The sequence below is a fragment of the Strix uralensis genome, chromosome 2, assembly GCF_047716275.1.
Source record: "Strix uralensis isolate ZFMK-TIS-50842 chromosome 2, bStrUra1, whole genome shotgun sequence".
NCBI lineage: Eukaryota > Metazoa > Chordata > Aves > Strigiformes > Strigidae > Strix > Strix uralensis.
The window spans coordinates 49,868,311-49,891,247 of NC_133973.1; the positions used below are offsets into that span (position 1 = coordinate 49,868,311).

General features: G+C 39.4%; 1 protein-coding gene across 2 annotated transcripts in view; it reads right to left on the minus strand.

Moving 5' to 3' along the window:
• Positions 1 to 22,937, minus strand: part of SMS (spermine synthase) — a 51,298-nt gene that overhangs the window by 12,294 nt on the left and 16,067 nt on the right. For both annotated transcript variants that reach the window (XM_074858633.1, XM_074858634.1), the window contains exons 2-9: positions 20,445 to 20,565; positions 9,922 to 10,015; positions 9,096 to 9,160; positions 6,348 to 6,523; positions 4,367 to 4,523; positions 3,420 to 3,507; positions 2,286 to 2,400; positions 1,665 to 1,744 (exon numbers count right to left, since the gene is read on the minus strand). In XM_074858633.1, coding sequence (XP_074714734.1) covers positions 1,665 to 1,744; positions 2,286 to 2,400; positions 3,420 to 3,507; positions 4,367 to 4,523; positions 6,348 to 6,523; positions 9,096 to 9,160; positions 9,922 to 10,015; positions 20,445 to 20,565 — 896 coding nt within the window. The remainder of the gene's footprint in view (positions 1 to 1,664; positions 1,745 to 2,285; positions 2,401 to 3,419; positions 3,508 to 4,366; positions 4,524 to 6,347; positions 6,524 to 9,095; positions 9,161 to 9,921; positions 10,016 to 20,444; positions 20,566 to 22,937) is intronic.

Sequence of the window (22,937 nt, forward strand, 5' to 3'; positions counted from 1 at the left end):
TAGCAAAAGCTCCGATATAGCTGTTTGCCCCAGTATTAATTTTCCTTTTTTCAACACCCTCAGGAAGATAAGAGTACGCTGCCGGAGTACATTGCTTCTATACTCCAGTTCTTTCACTGGCTACCAGTTAGCTACAAGTCCAAATTCAAGCCACTTCAACTTTAATATTGTTTTCTTTATTGCAGTTTTACAACAGCTTAAACCCGCCAGGGCCGGTTCAGTACTGCTGTCCTTTCTTCTTGTGCAAGGAGAGATGCTGGAGAGCTGCGTTATCTCCTCCCACCAGGACAGGACAGGCAGCACGGGTGCACCAGTCTCAGCCTCTATTGTCTTCAGCTGACACAAAACTACCTCCCTGCACCCTGGCTGCAGCACAGTCATCACTCCAGCTTTCAGCAAAAACTTCTTCCCAGAGTCCTTCTGCAAAGTCAGCTACATACATTCTAATCAAGTCCACTAGTCTCACTCTGTATGTTACAAGTCTAACAACTGCAACATAAATGTCTGCACCATTCAAAAACATAGTGTCCTTGCAATATCAAAGTCTGTCGAAAATATTTCCACTATTAACAGAACACAAAAGCCATTACGATTGACAGTGATACAGCCATATTAGTCATATCTTACATTTTAATCACAGGATAATTTATCTTGCCCATACAACCCCAGCATTTTAAAGTAAAGCAGCACATTAAAGTTGCCAAAACACTCACAGAATGAGTTTGGCATTTCTTTATAAACCTGTCCAATTTTACAATTCCTTTACACACCTCAAGCTGTATGCTGATAGGAGCAGAGTTCAAATGCATAATTTTAGCTAGTTTTTTATTTTAGGATGCTCCACACAGACAGCTTAAGGTCTGGGCATGACAAAAACACAACTTCAGGAGACTTGTACTTCACTCAACCATCTGCTGGGTCTTGTCACATTTTTGTACAATTGCTTTGTGGCATTCCAAATTCAGGATTACATACAGAAAGTATCTTCAGATGAAAGCTATACCACAATTTTATTATTCATAAGGTGGCTATATTGTAGCAAATATACAAATCTTAAATTATTTATTTTAAAATAGTTGCATTAAAGACTTCATGCACAAGGACAAAATCTTATTTATGACTACATAAAATAGTTCACAAAATGCCAAGCACATTCAAATGTTCAAAATCCATTTTGCAGAAGTCAAACCAGTGACTTGCACTAGGAGTGGATACTAAGCAAGAAGAGAGTATTTACTCACAAATGACTGATTTTCTCATCCCACTGCGCCTATGTCAAATTCTTACACCTTTATGGATGACAAATTTTCATGTCTTATACTCTACAACTGGAGACACTAGCTTAAAAGTCATGTATCTGTTTATAAAGTACATCTGTTCTGCTCTTCCAATAATTGCTTACAGCTAAAATATTCTGTAGCATGCCTAGCTGATTCTTGAAATTATGCTTTTAAATTCAAAGACACAAGCACTACAGATTCAGCTGAAATAATGAAAAAAGTCAGTTAGTAAAGCCCAAGTTAAATGCAAAAATCCCCAATGAGTCATTAAAAGGAAAGACAGCTTACTAGTAGGTTTTTAGTTAGTTGGTTTGGTTTTGTCCCCTTTTTACTTGAAAAATGCAGATTTCAATACATATGCTTTTTCACATGCAGATATCATACCTGTGTGAAGTATTTTCCATCTTGTTTCAGGACTTTCATGGAGAGGTCAAGAATCAACCGCAGAAATTCCCATGTGGAATCTGCACATAGAATATGATTTAAAAACAGAACAGCACATCACTGGCTTGTTCACTATTACATATTCAAGACTTGCAACATATCTACTGTTTAAAAAGTAGCTATCCTATACCTTTAAAAAACCCAACAACACAACAAAAAAAACAGTAAAACACCCACACAACCCATGCACAATGGCAATAATGATGGACTTATCTGTTTTTCTGCAGAGTATTTTTTGAGATATTTCCAAGAAATTATAGAGTGGGGAAAAATTTACTGGCGTGTGAACTCCCCAAATACTTTCTCAAGAATTACATGAGTTCATATTATTCTGGAATAAGAGTACAGTTTTAAAGAGTCCTAGGCACTTGCTAATTTTTTCTAACATTCAAGAAAAATTCAAAAGGAACAGATGTGTTACTATCATTCTTTACCTCTCAGATTTGCTATTAAAAAAGGCAAGAATCAAAGAATTTTTGTTGCAAACTGCCAACTATTATGCAGCAGAGGAGCAGAAACATGGAAAATCCTCAGAAGTTTAGGAAGATAAATTAGATTAACCTTCTTCTGGAGATGTGGAGATTGGAACAGCCGTCAGATCATTAATTACATAATCAAACATCCTTCCTTCTTTGGCATACCTCTTCAGTACGGGAATACAGTCTTCAATTAAAACCTGTAAGAATGAAATACTGTAGCTAGTCCTCAAAACACCTTAAAACTGATCAGGTAAAAGGGAGAAATGTGTATTCATAGCAATTAAGGAGGGGAAAAGTATGAAGTTAAATATGTTTAATTTTAGTTCTATTTTCAACTTTTTACACCATATAAAAAGGAGAAACAGTTGTAGGAGTTACAATGACAACACAGGCACTACATACAGCACTGAATTTCCCAGCTCTGTCACTCATTGCTGGGTGACCACTGTTCTACCTACTAAATGGTAAGTTAGCAGTCCTGCAACCTATGAGTAAAATAAGGTATTTGTATGAAGGGCCACTGACTCATGCAAAGTAGTATGTGACTCCTGTTAATTTTTTGCATGCTCTTTTTAACTCACACCTGTAAACTATTATCTGTGACAGCCTTAAAAAGCAGTAATGAAGACAGAAAGAAAATATTTCCAGTTAAGGTATCAGATTACACCCCAGCTAGTTTGTAAACTGTCAGATACAGCACATAAAGACCTTAACTGCAGGGATGCATGAATTTTAATATTTTTAATATACTAGCAGTGTAATGGTAAGAGATTTTTCCTGCAAATTAAAAATAATTTTAAAGTGTGTATTACAAATTCAGATACTCTCAACAGTACAGGACAACTAAAACACATGTTTCTTCTCTTTTACTCAATTTAAGGAATGACATTTAACACTGCATCCTTACTGCTATTTCCTCTTTATTTGTAAGCTATGGCAATAACCATTCTATCTCACATTCCTAAAAAGATACATATAATTATTTTTAAAAGTCTGCAGATGGAGACTTAAAATATTTTGACACTAATTATACTTCCAACTCAAATCCCACTGCCAGCTATTAAAATTTATAAGTGTTATTAAAAAGGAAGAAATCCTTCCCAAGATTAAGAAAAATCAGAAGACTTTCCCCCAAAACTTTGCCATAGCAGTCTTCCAGGTTAGGTATAACTGTATCTGAAATATTACTTCTAATAAAAGAAAAACAAGAAATTACCTGATAGCACTCTCCTTTCAGATTGTCTAAGACATCTCCGCATGTTTTACGCATGTATTTCTTACACCCGTCGATCACCATTTGGTCAATGTTTGAAGCTGGTTAAGGCATTCTACATTCCAGAAATACAGGTAACAGTTTCTATTTCTTCAGAAAGAAATTCTCAAAAGGGTGACATTTACAAAGGAATAGTAAGATGTGTATCTTGGTATGCATATTGCAATAGCCAACCTTATGTATTTGCCTTTAGATCCAGTTAGGAAGTTTAGGAAGTGCTTATTTTTGGTTTTAACCAGTATTTCTGGTACCTTAGGTTACCATTACTGTGAAAGTTCAAAATGTGAACAATGGGACGGTGTATTTTAAAACCCCATGAAGGTGAACTAGACTTTAACCTATGTTTTTAGAACAAGGGGATCCCAAAACCTAGGGATGATCAACACTTCATACAGCTAACAGTAGCTTACATTACAAACTATTTGAACTACAGAGTGTTGAAAACTTGATTTATTTTAGTATTAAGGCAGGACAAGAGTTGGTCATTCTGCCACCAACACAATTCAAAGCCCCAACATTCCTATTGATTAAACTTTTTTTTCTTCTAGGGATTATTTTTTTCTAGCTTTTAGAAAAAGACAAGAACCCAAGGCAGCAGAGCTCAGCCCAAACCACAGACTTAACAGACCTGTCTTCTGTTAGCAGACAAGATACCAGTCTGATGACAGAAGTGTTCCTTTCCAGTTCTATGTAAATTGCTACTCAAGAATTACAGTATGAATTGGGAACTTGAAAGCATGTGCTACATAATGATGCACAAATACATAATCATTTTGGATCCTATCTCCTAATGCAAATCAGAGCATTGAGCACAATTAACTATCAGGTTAAGACATGAGCAGAAAACACAGGATGAAGAAAGCTGAATGACCAGTTGTTTGTCAAAGGATATCTCTACCATAGTAACCATCTTTGGCTTCAGTTTGACTATCTCATATAGTATACCTCCATCACCACCTCCTAGGATCAGCACTTCTTTCCCAGTGTAGTCTTCCTTTCCACTGCCCATTATGGCTTGAGTATATGCCAGGTCACTCTCTGCCAGATCTGAATGGAAGGAAGAGAAAGAGTTGAACAGAAACATTACATCTTTAATTCCTCCCATTAACTGGTATTAATCCAGAGGTGATATAATACAGACCAAAGCAAGAGCATCTACAGAAACAACCTAGCTCTGAGACAGTCCAGGTAACAAGAGGCTGCTGATTTACCAAAGCTAATGAGAACCTCCTGAGAATCCCACACAGGATTTCTCTAGTTCTCAATGCAAACTCAGCAGCAATGGCTACCTCAGCATTAGGAAGTACTGCACACCAAGAGAAGCAAAATTGTAAGCAGAACTGTCTGTGCTTAGGACCTCATGTCCACACAGTATTTCAGGGTTTTTTTTACCTCAGACTAGTGCTGCAAGACTAATCAGGAGATTTCTGAAAGCACATTCTGGACCCCAAACTAAGAGCAACCTAGCTGAACCCCCATGGATCCCTGCACAGAAACTTAAGTATGACCATTAACTGCTGAAGGGCCCTGAAGCATGCCTTCTGCTGACTTGTTCACCATTAGCTTCAAAGCAGGCAAAACATTCCTAAGCTATAACAACATATCAGAGCTACAAAGTCAAAGCTGTGTGCAGCAGCACATCATGACATATCCTATCATTCTGCTAGGCAATCAGCACTTTGCTTATAAGTGCACAATAACAATGACAAAGCAGTATTTTAAAATCCCATGGAAGATAAGAATGGCATACTTTCCTTTGAGGCACATCGTGACAGTGTTCAAACAAAGCCTCATCTCCATATGGAACTCTGATGAAAGTTTCTGGTTAAAAGTATGGAATACCTAATTTGGTGATTTCAAATTCAATTCTAACTGATTTAGAAAATACCTTTCTAATGAATTCAATAAAAACACTTTTCAGCTGCCATCTGCACAGAAGTCCCCCTGACAGTTGCAGAAAGCTAACAGAATGGTTAGAGGTATTCCCGGTGATTTCAAAAAGCTATAGACAAATTTCTTAATTACTCTGCCATTAGACTGTAATTAGGTATTCCAGACCTAGACAGTAACATCCCTCATTTACCTCAGTCAGTATTTTTCAATGTAAGTACTGAGAGATTTTACAAAGCATACTCCTTGATACCTACATTTTCTTGCAAATAGCATTTTTATCCAGCTTAAAAGAACAGTAGCCCATCTTCTCCCAAGTTCACTTTCAAAAACACAAAGATCAGCAGGCACAGAGTAGCACATATAAAGACCCTCCATAAACACTGGGTCACTCTTCTGATGAACTTAATTTTCAAAATGCTCAGTTGAGTTCTAAGTTAGATGATGTTCACCAACAAAACAGCTAAATGGTTTAAGATACAGCTGCCCTGTATCTCACCAAGCAGGTAATTCCCTTAGAGAATTAAGGCAGCAGCAGGATTATCCTCACACACTCCCCCCACCAGCTCCTACTTCTTCATATTTCTTTAGAATCCCACTGCATTTTGAAGACCCACAAAGTAGCTTGTCTTAATGTCAAGAAGAAGCCCTTAAGAGGCTGGACTTGCGACAAATGGGTAAAAGCTCATATAAAAGGAGTAGAATAAGCTCTGCTAGAGAACACTGACTTCTATTCTCCTGTGATACCTTCCACAGCAAAGACGACCTTGGAGAAAAATCTTTTTTTGTACTCCAGATTCTACCCTAGTCAGCCTTTCTAATTAAAATACTTTGTATTCAGGAAACAGATATATGTGTACATGCATATGTAGCTTCTAGCATCATGACCCTTAGTAATCTATTAAAACTGTGCCATAGCAAGATAGAAAACACCACTTCCTAGTTTCACACAAAAAAATCCTCAAATGAGATGATACTTACTAACATCCCCACTGAGGATAAGAATATTCCCAAACTGTTTTGAATGCAGAATTTTAATATTCTGAAAAGGTGAATCTTCATCATAAACGACTTCATCTATGTCATACTCCACCAGGCGCCCATCAGCTGTGGGCCAGTATCTGTCAATGACACCTCCTCTCAAAATGGCTGGCAATCTAGAAAGAATAAATCAGAAGATTACAAAACATTTGAGAGTGTTTATTTTCTAAAAAATCTCCCTCTAAACATCCTATGGATTCACCATAATAAATAATATTTACAAGAGGGATCTAAGAAAACTTGCAAGATTTAACATTCAGATACAAGAAACTTATCAGCCATATGTTAAATATACATAACATGCTAAGGCACAGATGAAATGTAAATGGTTCTTATTTATGTACAACTTATGATGTGCATGTGAATATTTCTACCCTGAGAGGATTTACATAACATACCAGCCTCTACAGAAGAATCAGCTCATGGCTAGAAATGGATACAATACAAAAGCAAAATACAGACAAAACACCATGACAAAACCTCTTCCCACCTTCAGCTCAGCTAAGAATGTTATTTCTTTGAGATTAGTGGATCTCACCCTTCTAAAGTTGTACTGAGACACATTTTAACTACATATACAAACACAAAAAGTAAACTATTATAGTATTTCAAACTGAGCCAGGTCACCCTGCAGTGTATAAGCACAATCCTTGGTACATCAGCTAAACAGTTTGCATTACTTTCTAAAAGTGGTTCAAGCATCTGCATAGATTGTTTTGGTTTTGTTACTTTTGTTTGTTTGGTTTTTTAATTCCATATAGAAATATCTTGGTTCAAATCAGTATTTTACCTGTAAAGACAAACTATATTGGAAATGGCAGGGATGATCAAAATGATTGCATTCTATTAAGCAACATGTGCAGGCACAGAGTTCATCAGATTTCCCCCACACACTTCAGAGAGTTAAGGGTGTTTTTTTTCCACAGGAGGGTGTAGTAGGAGACCAGACATAGACAAGCTTCTAAATTTACTAGTGATTCTCAATAAACACTTAAGAAATATTTTCTACCCTTAGGGAGCCACAAGATGGCAGCACACGGTGAGAGCATGAACATCTATATTCACTATGTCAAGACAACAAAGAGGCAGGAACAGCTTTTCTAGCAGAGCTGCACGTGTGAAGCTAAAACTAGAAGGACGCAAAGCAAATTTAACAAAAAGAAATAAAAAAAGTTGAGGGGTGTGAGACAAGATCCATGCCAGATCCACTGTTCTAGGAGGTTCATCATCCTATACTAAGGTAACCCCATTAATGCAGATCACTTCAGACAGACTTTTTCCTGACCCATTTTTCACAAATTCCTGTCATAGAAATTCCACAAACTCCTAATATTTCAGTATTAAAATACCAAAGAGAGCTTCTCCCCCATATACACATACACAAGATTATCTACATTTGCACATTGTGCCCCAGGTAAGGCTTTACAAGGACAAGGTACAGCAAGATAACTACCTATGTTTTACATATACCTGTTAAAACACAAAAAAACAGTATTGAGGTATAACATCACTTTTAAAATCACTACCACTTTACCTGTGGTCTTGTATAGCCTTCAGATCACTTTGTTACACTACTGCTTAGCTGTTTTCCCATCTTGTAGTTTGCACCTTGGCTTTATCAAATCTTACTGATTTTACACTGCTTTTTGCTTTCCTTAAACCATTTCCACTTCTGCCTATTTTCTGCACCCACTGCACCCTCCAGCAAGTGCCTGCCTGCATTAAGTGCTCCCGGGTTTCATGGGGTCAGTCACTGTCAGACAGTTGCCAGGAAGGCACCAACATGAGCTGTGTCCTTCCAGACCCCTGGGGAACTCCAGCATGAATGCTCTTTCAGCAACAAGCAGTGAAGCACAATTAGCAACCCTACATCTTACTATATAACCTTGTATTTAAGTAAACCAAAATGACAGGAGGCTTGCAAAGCCTCCCTTCTTCAGTTATCAGTTATATTAAAAAAGCTTGCTACAAAACATTTTTATCTTCTTGGCAGGGCCCTAAGCACACAGGTTCTCCAGGGGTGTTTGCCATGAGTGCCCACAGCAGGGGCAGAGCTGTGAAGGAAACAGCTGCAGGAAACCTTGTTGGGGCACGACCCTCACCAGGGCTTAAGCTTCATTTTAGCTCCAACCCTCACAGCTGGTCCCTGCCCAAGCTATGCTGCAGCTCCACCCATACCTGCCCAAGTCTTTTTGCCAATACTTGACACCCAGCTTGGTCTTGGTGCTGCCTCAGTACTGTAGCCCAGCCTGGCAGTCACAGAACCGGGGCCAACCCCGGTCACCACCACCAGCCCTGTTCACCTTGTCCACAAGCTGTGGGACATGGCCCAAAGGGTCCAGTTCATGCCCTGGCCTATCCCCCTGCCACCCTTGGCTCCCCAGACCCTTCAGAGCAGTCTGCTCTCACTTCCTGGTTGCATTTTCTCCCACCATTTCATGCAACCAGTGCAGCAAATTAAAGCAGTAATCCTTGCCCAAAGTAACAATACTGAAGATGAAGCTTAAAAAGTGACAAGCCTCACAGTACCTTTAATTCTGCAATAAAACAATTTTAAAATATTGGGGAAAATCACATGCATAAATTCATACTCCAGGCTATTCATCGCAGTACAGCAAAGCATTATTTGCTTATTATCTTTAGCAACTATGCAGACAAGCCACAACAGAAGTAGATTTACAAACTCACCGTTTCACCCTTTTTATATTACCATGAAACAATTCTTTCATTCTTTCTTCTACTTTGTTTAGCAGCTGAAAAAAATAGCAAATGAGAGGTGGAATTTATAGGTGATCACTTAATGTAAAATATCTGTTAAATTAGAATTTGGAAGGCAATAAAAAGCAGCACCTGCATTAGAAGACTTTGAAATGTAACATTAGAAGCCTATGAATAACTAGCTGGTCACCTTAACCTCGTTACTAGCAAGAATGTGCATATTGTAGCAGCTGTCATCACTGCATTTAGCTGTCCTGCAGGATAAAATAGCCAGACCTTTCAGGCACAGCAAAAGAGGGAACTCAAGAACCCTGTAAGGTTTCATTCCCACCAAAGCAGTGGCCTATTCCCCTGCAATATCCAATTGCTGGAGCCTTCATATAAGGGAAGGTGAAATTTTTCTCCATGAGGAAGAAGTTTTGAATATAGAGGCTTCCTATCTCTCAGATAAGAAAAAAAAAATCACACACTAATACATCAGGTTGCAGGTTGAATATCACTTCTCCCTCACTGCTCTGGGTACCTGAACAGACCTGAGCCCTAACCAAGGCTGCTATGTCTTTATAACTTCTACAGCAAAGATGATGAGGCCCAGGACACGCAAAAGAGCATGTGTCTGCATGCGCACTCGTATGTGTGTGCAACTACAACAGGTGTTACTACTCATCTGGAAGTATTCAGGTTTGAACTAACTTTGATATTTAAAAATCTTCCACAAGATACACTTTGATACACCTAAAGAAAAGAAGGGGCTCCCCATGCAATTTGATAAGCCCAGTAAGATAAGCACTCATACCTGATCAACTTCCTCTCTTCCTTTCATATGATCATTGTAGCTCTGCAGATCAACCAACACTAATCCATGAGGGTGAATTCTCAAATTGGCAAAGCTACAAAAAAGAGACACAGCAGTGATTATTTTATTATCAACAAATCAGAGTGAGGAAAGTCTGAAATAAGTTACATTAAATTCAGAATGCACATTTCTTTTCCCTGCTGTCCGTAACTGTTGGCAGCGCCAGCTCCAGTCTTCCTTGGGAAGTCACTAAGCAGCAAAGTTGCAAGAGCATGCCAGTCACTACATGACTAATAAAATCATCAGGCAACAAGGCAGTGGAACAGGGTGTTTAAACCAGAACAACTATGGTACAAGGGCAAAATACACTACCTACTAGTCTCAGCTCTTTAAATAAGGCCTGCTTGAAGAGGTGTGTTATGTTGGGTTTGTTTTTTAATTGAAATCAAGCCTCAAGAAAACTGGACACTTTCCTTCCCCCTATATCTTCCTTCTCACTTCTTCAGGGTTGTACTTTGGGTTTTTGGTTTCTTTTGGGGGAGGGTTACTTTTTTGTCTGCTTGGGTTTTTTTAAACTTTATAGCAACTATTCACAAAAACAGTGCCCACATTCAAAGGTGAATAAAAATTTGTAAGTGAGAAACAATAACTGTCCTGAGCAAGCCACAGTCTTGACTGGCAAAGAAATTACAGCAACAAACTCTCATTGATGAATACAGATGCAAGACAGACAAAATTCCTATTGTATACTGTATTTATTACAAGAGCAGTTAAATACCAAAGAGCAAGACTTCACCATGCTAGGTGTTCGGTGGACGAATAGAGGACCTTCAAGAACTTGCAACAAAGGACTATGGGGAAGGACACAAGAAAATAAAAACAGAGTAGCAGAGGTGATATCCTTTCCATACTAGGGAGGGGACAAGACAAGAAGAAACAGAAAAGCTACAAGGGCATTACGTAAAGGAAGGCAGGGGAAGCATACACTGAAAGAAGAGGGCAGAGGAGGGGATGGGAACAGGAACAGCTGAGCAAAGAAAAAAGGGTATTCAGGGGTGGAAGTTCATTAGTACAACACAGAGAAACCCCAGGTAAAGCTGTAAACAGTTCTTTGAATGCCCCTTTCTTTCTTGTCTGCTTTCATCATCCCACTCAGCCTCGAAGGCAAAACACATACCAGCTCTTGTTGAGACAAAAAGTTTAGGTGACCTCCCATCTCCCCACCACTCCCACCTTTTATGTCCCTTCCAGAGCTCCTTTCCTAAATTGTTAGCCTCAATATGAACACCACCTCTCCTGTGGCAGTGGGAACTTTGGCTAGCAAACACCCCCAGCTACAGTCAGAAAGAAAATCCTGAATATTCTGTAAATGTTATCTGAAGATTATAATTTTTGGTAACTAAAATGATCAAATGATGAAACCAACTGAAGTGATTCTAGAATAAACACTCTCGCAGTGATGTGTTCAGAGTTGACAGAGAAACCAGACTGTCACCCACTTCCCTTCCAAAGATAGGCCTGGGAAGTCTCAGGCTTTCCTGAAGACTTTATGTACAGGTCTTACCTTCAGGAAGAAAGATGTTTCTATGCAATACATGCATGCCCGTGTTCCCCCTCCCAAGAACCTGCAGATTGCCACACTTTCAGTGACACCCCCTGCCCCCCCAGCGGCTGTCCACTAAGTGTCCTCCGGACAAGTGCTTGTGATTAGGGACCAGGAGAGGGCTGTACTCCCAATGGCCATTAAGAGAAACCACAGAATAGCCTTAAAATATGCATTCCCTGCCCCCCCACCCCAGGAAATTACTCCTGCATAAAATGAAACATACTGTTTAACCCTGATGAAAGGATGAACAGAAAATAGTTCAGGAGTAAACAAAGATGTTTTTCTCTTCCCGCCCCCCCCCCCCCCCCCTTTAACTACCACAGAGTGCTACCACTTAAGAGACCAGGTTTATGAGCTAATTAGAAGAATGAGTGTTTTTCAGTATTCAAAACTCTAAGGCAGCCTCTCTCATACAAGCTATATAAGAAAGTATTTAGGAAGAACCAGCAAACTCATTTGACTGTACTCCTGCCAAAACCAAAGCAAAGCAGAGGAAGCTATTCTGAATTTCAGCAGGTAAACACTGCACATTTTAGGATGTTGTGCCACACTCACTGATGGCTGACACAGTTCAGTACTTTTTTGATACATGGACCACTTCATATTTTGCATAGTGACCACCACATCTTACAGCTTAAGTTGATGTTCCCATGAGTAGCACTAAAACACAAGTAGAACCACTAAACAGCAAATAAAAAAAGAGAGGGCAGGACACACACACGCTCACCCCCCAGTCTCTATGGGGCTTCAGAGTTTTTAACACACCTCTGTGACCTTACAACACCTTGAACCAAAGGGACTCAAATCAGTTGCATATCCCTCCAAGAGTCTCCTGGTACTTAGCATGGAGAGAACTGCTACTGCAAGGGAAAGCTCTGGAGAAAACCCTACCAGGATTCTATTTGTAAGACTTTCACGTCAGCAAGGATTTATTTTGTAACATGCCTAACATGAGAAGAAAAAATAGTAAGGCATAAGTGTAAGAACAAATAGCTTTATCACAAGGTTCCAGGAGATATCTTTTTCTTTTTTAAAGGAGAGGAAGACAAAAGAGCAGAACTCGCTAGATGGAAGCGCTGGTCACTCCAGTAGGTTTTGGACACAACCAGAGTGAAAAGGGACATTCCTGGTGAAGTCAGTAGACCTGCTCCAGGCCCTCAGAGTTGCAGCACTACAGAGAGAAACAAGTATTTACAGTTTGTAAGACAGCACTGTTATTAAGTTCTCTGAAATCTGGTACAGTGCCAGAAATATTTACACAGTTAGAAACACTTTTCATCAGTTTATTCCCATATTCCAGGGGCTGCTACTTACACAAACAAGCAACAGATTAATTGTCTCATGACTTGAGTTTCCTTTTAAATTCCTCTCCTACAAGAATCACATAGCTGTCCTAAGATTTGACAGCTCACATTGTCTTCACTTCCCCTGTGACTACATGAAATATTTCCTCAGCACATTATGTTACTGTCTTTGCTTTGAGGTCTTTTTTTAGGTGAGAGGCAAGAAGAGGCAGAGTGTTGGCTCTGAAAAGCACAACCACACAACGTCGGACTTATCGTAAGTGATATGACAGCATTAGAATACAGAGACAGTAACACTGCAGAACCATCATTCATTTCATCAAATTGTTAACTCTACTGGAATAGCAGGGTCCTAACATCTGCAGGGGAGAGAGATGAAAGGCGGGCACCAGGCTGGTGCAGTGGGACAAAAATTCAAGTTTTAAGTGTCTGGGTGATAATCTCAGTTACTTTATGGTAAACAACCTTGAATTAAATTCAAAATTTTCAAAGCAGCCAATACAGATCCAGGTTGTTTATACTTTGGTTAGAAGTCACCTGGTTGGAAATAAACATCCAAAATAAGACACCTGTAAAGATGTAAACACACAGCAAACCATACAAGTGCACATTCAGAAAAGCAACCAGTCTAGTAGCATGAAGGCAACAGCAGCAGGCCAAGGCTGAACCCACAAAAGACTTAGTAGCTTCAACCAGCAGAGAGCAAAGGCTATGCTGGCTTTTGTTACTTCACACTTGTCTGCTTGGCAGAAAGTACATGAATGCAGCTTTTCAGCAGCATCAGCTCTTTTAGAGGAGGATTTCCAAGAACTATGATAATACAGCTTCCATCTTCTACCTATGAAAACATAGCAAAGATTACTGTACAATCCAAATGAGGGGAAAAACTGAAAAATGAAGCTTTCTTCACAAGTCTCCCTTTCTGCATCTTCTTACTGAAAAATTTAATTCCTGTTTTCAGAATAAAACACCTGCCACACCTTTGGTGTGTGCTTGCATACACGTTCATAAAAGCAGTGAGAAAAAAGCTCAGCGAGAAGGGATCCCCTCCTTTCCATTAGGCAACAAAATCTGCATGTGAAAAGCAGCCCCACTGTAACAAAGCCCCACTTGTTGCTGCACCTGTATACCTGCCACATCTTCTAAGGCAGTACTCAAGCTTGTGTTCACATGCAAACGAGCCTCAACAACAGAAATAGTTCTACCGAGTGCAGCATCTTGCCACCTGAACAACGGGGAACATCAGATATTAAGAAATAAATCCCAATTGCATAAATCAAAAATTAACTGTTTGAAAAAGGCTTTGGATGAACATCTTTACTTAAGAACTAGAAGAAGGGAGATCAACACATTCTAAACCAAAATGTGTATCCTACCTTAGTTACTTGTACTGAGGAGTAAGAAACATTGCAGTCCCACATATTTGAGAAAGGATTTTCCACTACCACCATGCCTAGAGAATAAAACTGGATAGACAGACAGGTACCAACAAACCCCTCTTCACCTGTCAAGAGCATTTATCTGCTGACAGACTAACTTTGAGTCACTCTAGAGTAGACAGAATAGTTCAAGTATCTGAAGAATAACTTGCCAATAAAAGCATCACCTGTCAAATTACACACCAGGGAAGAAATGAAAACCTGCTTATACTAGAAAAACCACAAATAAAAAAAATTGCCATGACATTGTTTCATTAAAGCATACTTTTTAAATGCTCTTCATCTTAGAGAACCTAAGGGACCTTAAGGAGTTAAGCAACCAGTTTTTCACTATAGCATTAGTCTTGTTCTTTTTACAAAATAAGTAAATTAAACCAATGGAACCTACCATGGTTCTAAACTGTTGCTGAGTCCTAGCAACTGCTTCTACTTCTTCAGTCCATTTTTGTATTCTAGGTAACTCCATGAATAAGCTACATTTTCATCTGAAACAAAGAGCTGAGGAATGTTCATCCTGCTCCTTTAAAATATGCTGACTAGCATATAGTGTGGTTTGCAAAAGACTAACACAGAAAAGAAAAAACACTCAGCCCTCCCTTCATGGTGTTAACATTATTCAACATTACCTTAGTGACATACAAACCAGCTTCAAATGGGTAAATCTTGCTGTGAACAGTGAAGTCAAATGCCAGTAGGATTACACTTCTCTAAACAAGAATTCAGACACAGAAGCTAAAAATGGATGTGTGTAGAGGGGAGGTCAAAGCTTTTGTAAGAGTCTTCTACTGAAGAAACAGTGACTCTAAGTTTCAGATTTTGTGGGTTTTTAAAGAACATGGAACATGACAAGAGGGAGCATGGATGCACAAAGGACAAGAGAAACCCTGGTAAGAGTGTGTAACAGAAGAGTACTTGCTCACAAGCAGTGATGCCATTAAAATATAGTATTAGTTGAGAAGATACTCAACAATTCCCACAGATTAGCTTTCATTATTTTCTCCTTAACCTAGATTTAGTAACTTTTTTAAAATCTGTTAAGATATACTGGGCCCTATGACTCTGTACAAAGTACTATATACATTAAATGAGATTTAAAAAGTTAGGAATGTGAAGTCTTTAACTATCCAGTCTAAACTACCATGATACTTCAGTAGAACATGCTGCTTAAGGTGACCCTGAAAACATTCTGGAAGTGACCTGAAAACAATTCAGGAAAACAAGACTGCTGGGGCCACAAAACTCGGGATGCAGAGCTCCTCTCTTGCATGCGCAACTGTTCCCCAACCAGCGTTTGGGCAAGGGGGCTGGCAAAGCAGACAGACATGTATCCATCCCCACCACCAGAGACAGGGACCCGAGTGGCTGAAGTGAGCCATTTCCCACCCAGCTCTAGAGCCTTGTGTTGACAACCACATTAGTAAATGTTTTCAGCTGAACTTCCCTCAATTAGGTCCTTTGTCTGAGTAAATCACAAAGTAAATGGACCAGGTAGAGTTGCCACATGTGACTTTTGCTTGCTTAGCTTCAGACAAAGGAGAACAGCGATCTGTTGCTTTGGTAATGACAACAGGAAAGCATGGCTTAATCCCCAAATCAGCTCCAATTCGTTTAACTGTCACAGCCCTCCACGGGTCCGAGACAGTTTTGTCAACAGCAGCGCCCACAATGCAACAATCTGTAGCACGGGGCACCCTGCAGGCTACGGGGGTTATCTCTGCAGACTTTGGAGTGTAGACACCGTTTAGCAACATATTACTATCTCATCTCAAACGTTTTTTTCCTGGGATTAGTACCCAGCTTATTACATACAGCTGGGCATCTTTGTCTTGCAACGGCTCAGTCACCTTTGGCTGGTTAGAAATGTGCTTGTACGTGCAGAGCCCCTACTCGTGCAGCACCAACTCATGCATCTTTCATCCTGGGGAATTTTTGCACCCAGTAACACCAAGCCATCCTTACAGGAAACTTGTGGCTACTTCATTTCCAGAAGTACAGTTTTGCCCTGGCTAATTTCTTCCTAGTTATGACAGATACTTTAACATAAACATTTTATGACTTTAGGTCTCAAATAAAATGCAGACATTAAATTACTGGCATTAAAATAAAGCCTATTTAGTTAGTATCAAATCCTCTGTACGTTCACCAGTTCATTCTTAACACTCATTAAATGTTTGTTTTGCATGGTTTTTTAACTGTCCAGTCCATTGGTTTTTAAGTGTTCACACCCTTGTTTCAGTTAACTGAAACTGTATCAACTGACATTAACAGACACTGTTTAAGTCTGCCATAGAAAAGTATATGCAGTTTAAGTGATCTGAAAACTTAAGAAAACAAAACTGCTGAGGTACCAGAACTGACAGAAAGCTTCTCCTGCACATGCTACTGATCCCCAATTCAGAGTTTAATGGGGCTGGCAGAGCACAGAGAAGTACTTTAATGAACACCACTACAGACAATAAGTTGTCTAGCTAAAGTCAGTAATTTCCAGGGAAGATAAACTCAGTATGCCCTGGAGTTCAGATGGCAATGAATATACCAGGAGAAAGCAATAACCATTCTTCATTAATTTGCATTTAATACTGCACCAGAAAAAAAACCAGCCACTTGCAAAGCAAGCATTCCCCTCTTAATATTCAACTCTTCTGTACACTCTTGTTCATTCTTTAGTTTTGAGGCTGTATCAAACTGCAATTCCCTATTATGTTTAGGATGCTCTCCTGGATAGCTTCTCTTTGAAGCTCAACTATTTTCAGACCTGTATTATATTAGAACTTTGAGAACTTATTTCATAAGGATTAAGAGTCTTCATTAGCAAATGTAATTTTGAACTGACAACACTTGTACACAATTTAACATCAAGCTGACAACAGTAATTTTACATTAAAGCCAAGCTCAACTAAAACTTTGACAGTTAACGATTATTCTGTTGGGAAGCCCACTCATGGTTGGATTAGTGAGGCAGACAGTGAAGCACAGAACACATGGGAGAACAAGGAAAGCAGGGTTGTGGCACCTGCATGTTTACAACGAGAAGGGAAGACTTCTACACCTGACTGCTAAAAAACCATGTCAAACGGACAGTGACAGAGCAAGTCAATCTGCCTATGCAAATCAGAAAAGGCAAAAAAGGTGCTGCAGTAGAAGAAAGCACACTCATGTCTTACTTAGATGCTCTAAATACTGAGACATCCAAGTCCACATTTTTTTCCTGAAACTCAGTATTCTCTATCATACTTCTCACTGAGTTGAAAAGATAAACAGTTCTAGTTTAGGCACAGCATATGATGCTACGAAACAAGTGAGAACCAATACTTCATTGAACTTGTTGCATTCAGCCTGGATGGCTCAAGCAGCTGAACATTCCCCAAGAACCGGCAGGCCACATCCATGCTTACGTCACTTAGTCCCAGCTCTCCCTGTGGCCCACACAGTATTCCTACAGCCTCAAGACAGTGATGTTTCTCCCTCAACCCACTAACTGCCATATCAAAGCCTCTAAAGTCACCCGGGAAATATTTTACATCAAGCTGATCATATGCACTGCATGCCCTGGAGCATGGCACAAGGGTTGTATGTTGAGAAAAGTAAGGCTACTTCACTACTTGATACAACTGTGTGACAGCAGGAACAGTCCAAACTGTGCAGCCTCACTAACACTGCCTTTTGGGAGAAGACTCTGGAGCAAACCAACCCAGGACCTCACCAGCTGACAAACTGTTGGTGTAGCCCTAAAGAAGAAATCCAGGAAGCAAGCTGACAGTCTACAGCAATATAGATGTCTGAGTGATTGCCCCTACCTCCCCCTGCAGCATAGTGAAAAGCTAGATGATTCAAAGTGTCATGCTGCTGGAAAGCACAAGATCAACAACAGTAAAACACACTGGAAAGAACCCATTTAGAATCAGTATGAATGCTCAGCAATTGCTAAAGCTCATCTACTTCACATGACTTTCAGGAAGCAGCATCCTATTCTCCCCACTTCCCCTCCACCATACTATCTACTTGAGGACAGTTCTGAAAAGCATCAAAAAATTGACTGGAGGTAGATTTATTTATAGTTCTCTAATATGTTGAATTCCCAAGCCTATACTCAGAGCAACAAGGACATCCCCACATGGGCTCTCTACTTTGCCATGTAAACTGGCAACTTGACCAACTTTCTTCTGTTACCATGAGTGCACTAGACACCAGTGCACAGGTTTGTCCCTCCCATTAATTCCTTCCCAGGTCTCCTACACAGACATGTCAACTTTTACATACTTTCTTCCCCCTTCAAACATTCATTAGTATTATACTCTAGCACTTGAGGAAGACAGTGAAATTTGCAGCAATGACTATTTTCAGTTGACAGTGTAGTAAGAGAAATCAGGTCAGATACTTTAGAGTTTTGTAAGGATCTTACTCAGAGATGCTTCTAGATGCCAGTTCAGTTATCTCCTGGAAAAGTTATACAACAGGAGACAGTTTTCCAGATAGCTCCTGGAACATGCCAAAAGACAGGTAATTCAACTCTGGAAACCACTCCTTTAGAAGAGGCTGTCTTAAAGTGAATGATCAGGTAAGACTGCAAAGGGGAAAGCCAGTTTGAGAATTGGCATCTCACATTGCTTTCAGACTCAAGGAAATTCAGGAAAGCAAAATGAAGCCATGTAATCAAAGCAAGCCAACCTTTAAATCTTCTAAGTCCTTTCTACTTTTAGACATTTTACCTTCTAATTATTCAGAGTCCGTGTATCCTTGATACTATCTTTTTAGAGGAACTAAATACAAGCTTAATCCAATACAGAGGAAGAACAGCACCAGAGTAGTAAATTACCAACTTGGCTAGCTTATCACTGACCTCAGACACAAAAGGTTACCCAGAACTGGAATCTTTATCAAATTATTCAAGAACATAAGAGCACAAGTAGCTAAAAACAGAATAAGACAGACTGTACAGAACCAAGAGACAAGTAACAGCTTTTTCTAGACATGTCAAGTATAACAAAATAATTTTCATCTGAAAAAGCCAGTGTCACATTTGAAAAGCTGACCGAAATATATTAAGAACTTCATAGAGCATGACTGGGAAAGATATAAACATAGGACTACTACTCATGCCCCCTTACTTGTTACCTTAAGTCACGCCCCAAGTTTACCAGTGTAGTTTTATACTACTATACACTACTTTTATATATGAAATACATAAATACAGAGCTGTACATACAAATAGGTTCACACAGAATAAGCCTACAGAGACACAAATTCCGGCAGGCAACACACCTACATAGGATCTGATTTTCCTACTAAATATGTCAGTTGTCTCTATGAAAAAACACCAATACAACTTAAAAATCCTTAGACAATTCTCATGTTAGGAGTGTGGCCAACTGAGCTGCTTAACAGGACACCCAGGAGAAGAGAGACAACAAATTAAAGCTTATATAGCTTAACCCCAACCCTGAATGACACAAAAGTAAGTAAAGAGTTCAAAAAGAACAAAAGCAGCAACTGCCACAATGAATGTCAAGAACAAACAATTGAATAACTGGAAACAAATGAAGGCCATTCAATGAAGGAAATAAATAGGCCAGATAAATGTATACAATAATTAACTAACCCTGACACTTTACAGCAGCCTCAGGAAATGAAGTGAATGTGGTTTTGCTTACTAGTTTATCCCAGTAGATTCTGCTTATGAGAGTGTCACTAATGACACCAACCACCTTTGTCATGCTGTTAGTTACTTCAGTAGCTGCTTGAGAATTTGAAGCGTATAATGAAATGTTTAAAAGCACATACAACAAGACAGAAAATTTTCATCATTCATATAAGGTTAGACTTGAACATATTTAGACATTCAATTATCAGAAAAATTGCAAATACATTTATCTGACTTGAGTTGTCCTGCATCTGGAAGGACTGGCCCTAAGACCAAGACACCATATAATGTTACTGCATCAATACCGCCCGGACTTGACCAATTCAACTGTTCCAATATCCAAACTGCAAGATGTTACAGACAAGATTATCAACAGTATTCTGCTTTATTTTAGTCACTTCGTACACAAGGCTAGTAAAAGAACAGTTTGCCCTGCCTGCATCCCAGAAGGAGATCCAATACAGGGAGAAATAAGTATTTGTAAGGGAGCAGAGGGAACAGAGTCTATAGGAGGGAAAAGAAAATCCACTCACCTGCCATTTTTTTTAACGTAGGTTGCTAAATAACCATGGTCTTCCCAGTTATGGACTGTTTCTGTCATTCCCTGCTCCTGAAAAATGGGCTGTAGAGCTTTAAGAACGGCATTGCAATCAGCTGTAAGATTAAAAAAAAATAATCAGTAAGGATTTTCCACTCAAATCAGTTTTGCCTTTTTTCTTTAAAGGCTGAACAGTTTTTGCTGGGAGCCTGGAGTACTTTTTCTTTGAGTTCCATCTGAAAAATAGCTTTCATGTACCCTCTCCCCTCCATCCCAAGAGATATTCCTCAGTGCATGGGGATTCAAACAATTTTATTTTATAACAGTCTTTACACCTGAGAAAAAGTGTTTATCTACAATGGATGTAATAAGAGTACTTTTATTATGGCTACTATTGGTCACCTACTGTATCACAATCCAGGCAAGTCCTCTACCCATGTAATTCTTTAAATCACCTGAAACAATCCCAGAAAGAAATGACAGCACTGACAAAAAACTTAGTAGTTTCCCTGTCTTACAGCTCAACTTTTTTTTTTTCAAAGGCACTGAAAACTAGACAGGGCAAAGTAGCCTATCCACACTGCCCTACAGAAACATACTTTTTCTAACATCCAGGACAGAGCAGGCCCTCAGCTGAAATATCTCCATGATGCTATGGAAAAGACTTCTGACTCATAAGAACACACAAAAATTCTCCTGGAAATAACTAAGTTACTCTGGCAATTATCTGCAAAAGCAAGCTGATGATTCGTCCATAAAGGTACTTCTTCAGTCAGAATGTGCTCATTTCAGAAGCTTCTGGTTTGCTGTACATATTAGTTTTGTAGGGTGTTTTTTTAAAAATAATCTCCCTTACAACAATTTTAGATGCTCCATTCAAACAAGCGTCCCAAAAACAAGCTGCAAGTTTTGTCAGTTGATTTTGGAATTGACAGGGCAAGTTAGTGTTGTTGGTAAAGCTGCACCTACCAGAACAGGAACAAAACTGGCAAGGCTGTCATACCAGTAAGTGTGTCAGTGAGATGTCTATACAATATTAATCTATGGGGTGTCCCAGCAAGGCAAGCATCATCGTTTTTTCTTCACAAACACAAACCTAAGTCACTACAGTCATGCAATATGTCAATAATGCAACCAGGATTTACAGTCTATCAGAGAAATCACCTGGCAGTGTCACATTAGAGGCACAGTTTATAACCAGATGCTTCAGTACCAACACATTGTTCCCCCTGCCCTGAGCTGTTAGTTATAGGTCATTATTTTGTTTTACTCCCTGCCCCCAAATGCATACACCTTGGAAACCAGTAAGTGTAGCCTGCAGACATCATCAGCTATAGTTTCCAGGATGTTACCTATCTGTACAAGCTTCAAAACAAAACAAAAAAAAAATCGCTACCAAGTAAATAAAGTTTGGCTCATCTATCATCTCTACACAACTCTGCAGTAGACTAAACTGAAAACCTGATTGCTTGAAACCTATGTTTGGCAATCTGTAAATCCTGGACTCTTATTATCCCTGTATGTTTTTAAGCAGACAGATCAAAATAACACATACAACATTTACTTTAATTTTCTTCTACACAAAGTCAAGAGCAAGCCAACGATACTTATTAGAAGTGGAAAGGCTCTGCTTCTTACTCTTTATACTATCTAGTCTTGAATGCATGTTCTGAGATATTTATTTTTCACCTTCTACATCTCACTCATTAACTCCTCATGTTGCAAATTATAGGGAAATAGAACCACCAAAAATATTAGTTGTTTGACAACAGTGACTGTACATTTATAACAATTATCATCACTTCAGACACGTGGTTCCCTCTTGTTGCTTGGCATTTGCTTCCTTGCCCCACTTCTTTACCTTCTGCCTCATCTCGTACAAAACCCAAGCTCATTTCCTTCTCACCACCGCAACAACATTAAACAAGAACTCAGTTTAATAACACATGCCACACCCTTCCAGGCCAGCAAATTAGCATGAAACCCAAACTGAACTAGTATGCAACTAACCCCCAGACCACTCCACTTCTGCAGCTACTGCAAGATACCGAAGTAGTAAGATGGAGAACAGGCTCTGGAAGAACCAAAGTACTCATACCACATTTAGCCTATCCACTTTCAGCAGCTTCAAGGAATCCTACTAGGTGCGTCTTGGCAGAGACGGCAAGACAAATCATCACAGATATTGTTCTGCTCCATGAACATACTAATCCCTGAGAAGCTGCCCATCATTCAGCAGCAGATTTCTTTGCTAAGCAGCCAGGCACAAGCTTGACTGAGTTCTTCCTATTAAGCGATTAACTTCAGGAAATTAAAACAACAGCATGTTCTTTCATCAGGTCTCCTTTTGGTTATACCACACAAAATTTGCCTTGGAGGGCTAATTAATTCTCTGAAGTTGGAGACTCCCCTTTAAAATGTTTGAGGCATCAGTGGTTGCTTGAAGGCATCAGGAAGTTTCAGGAAACTCAGGATCTCTCACCCAAAT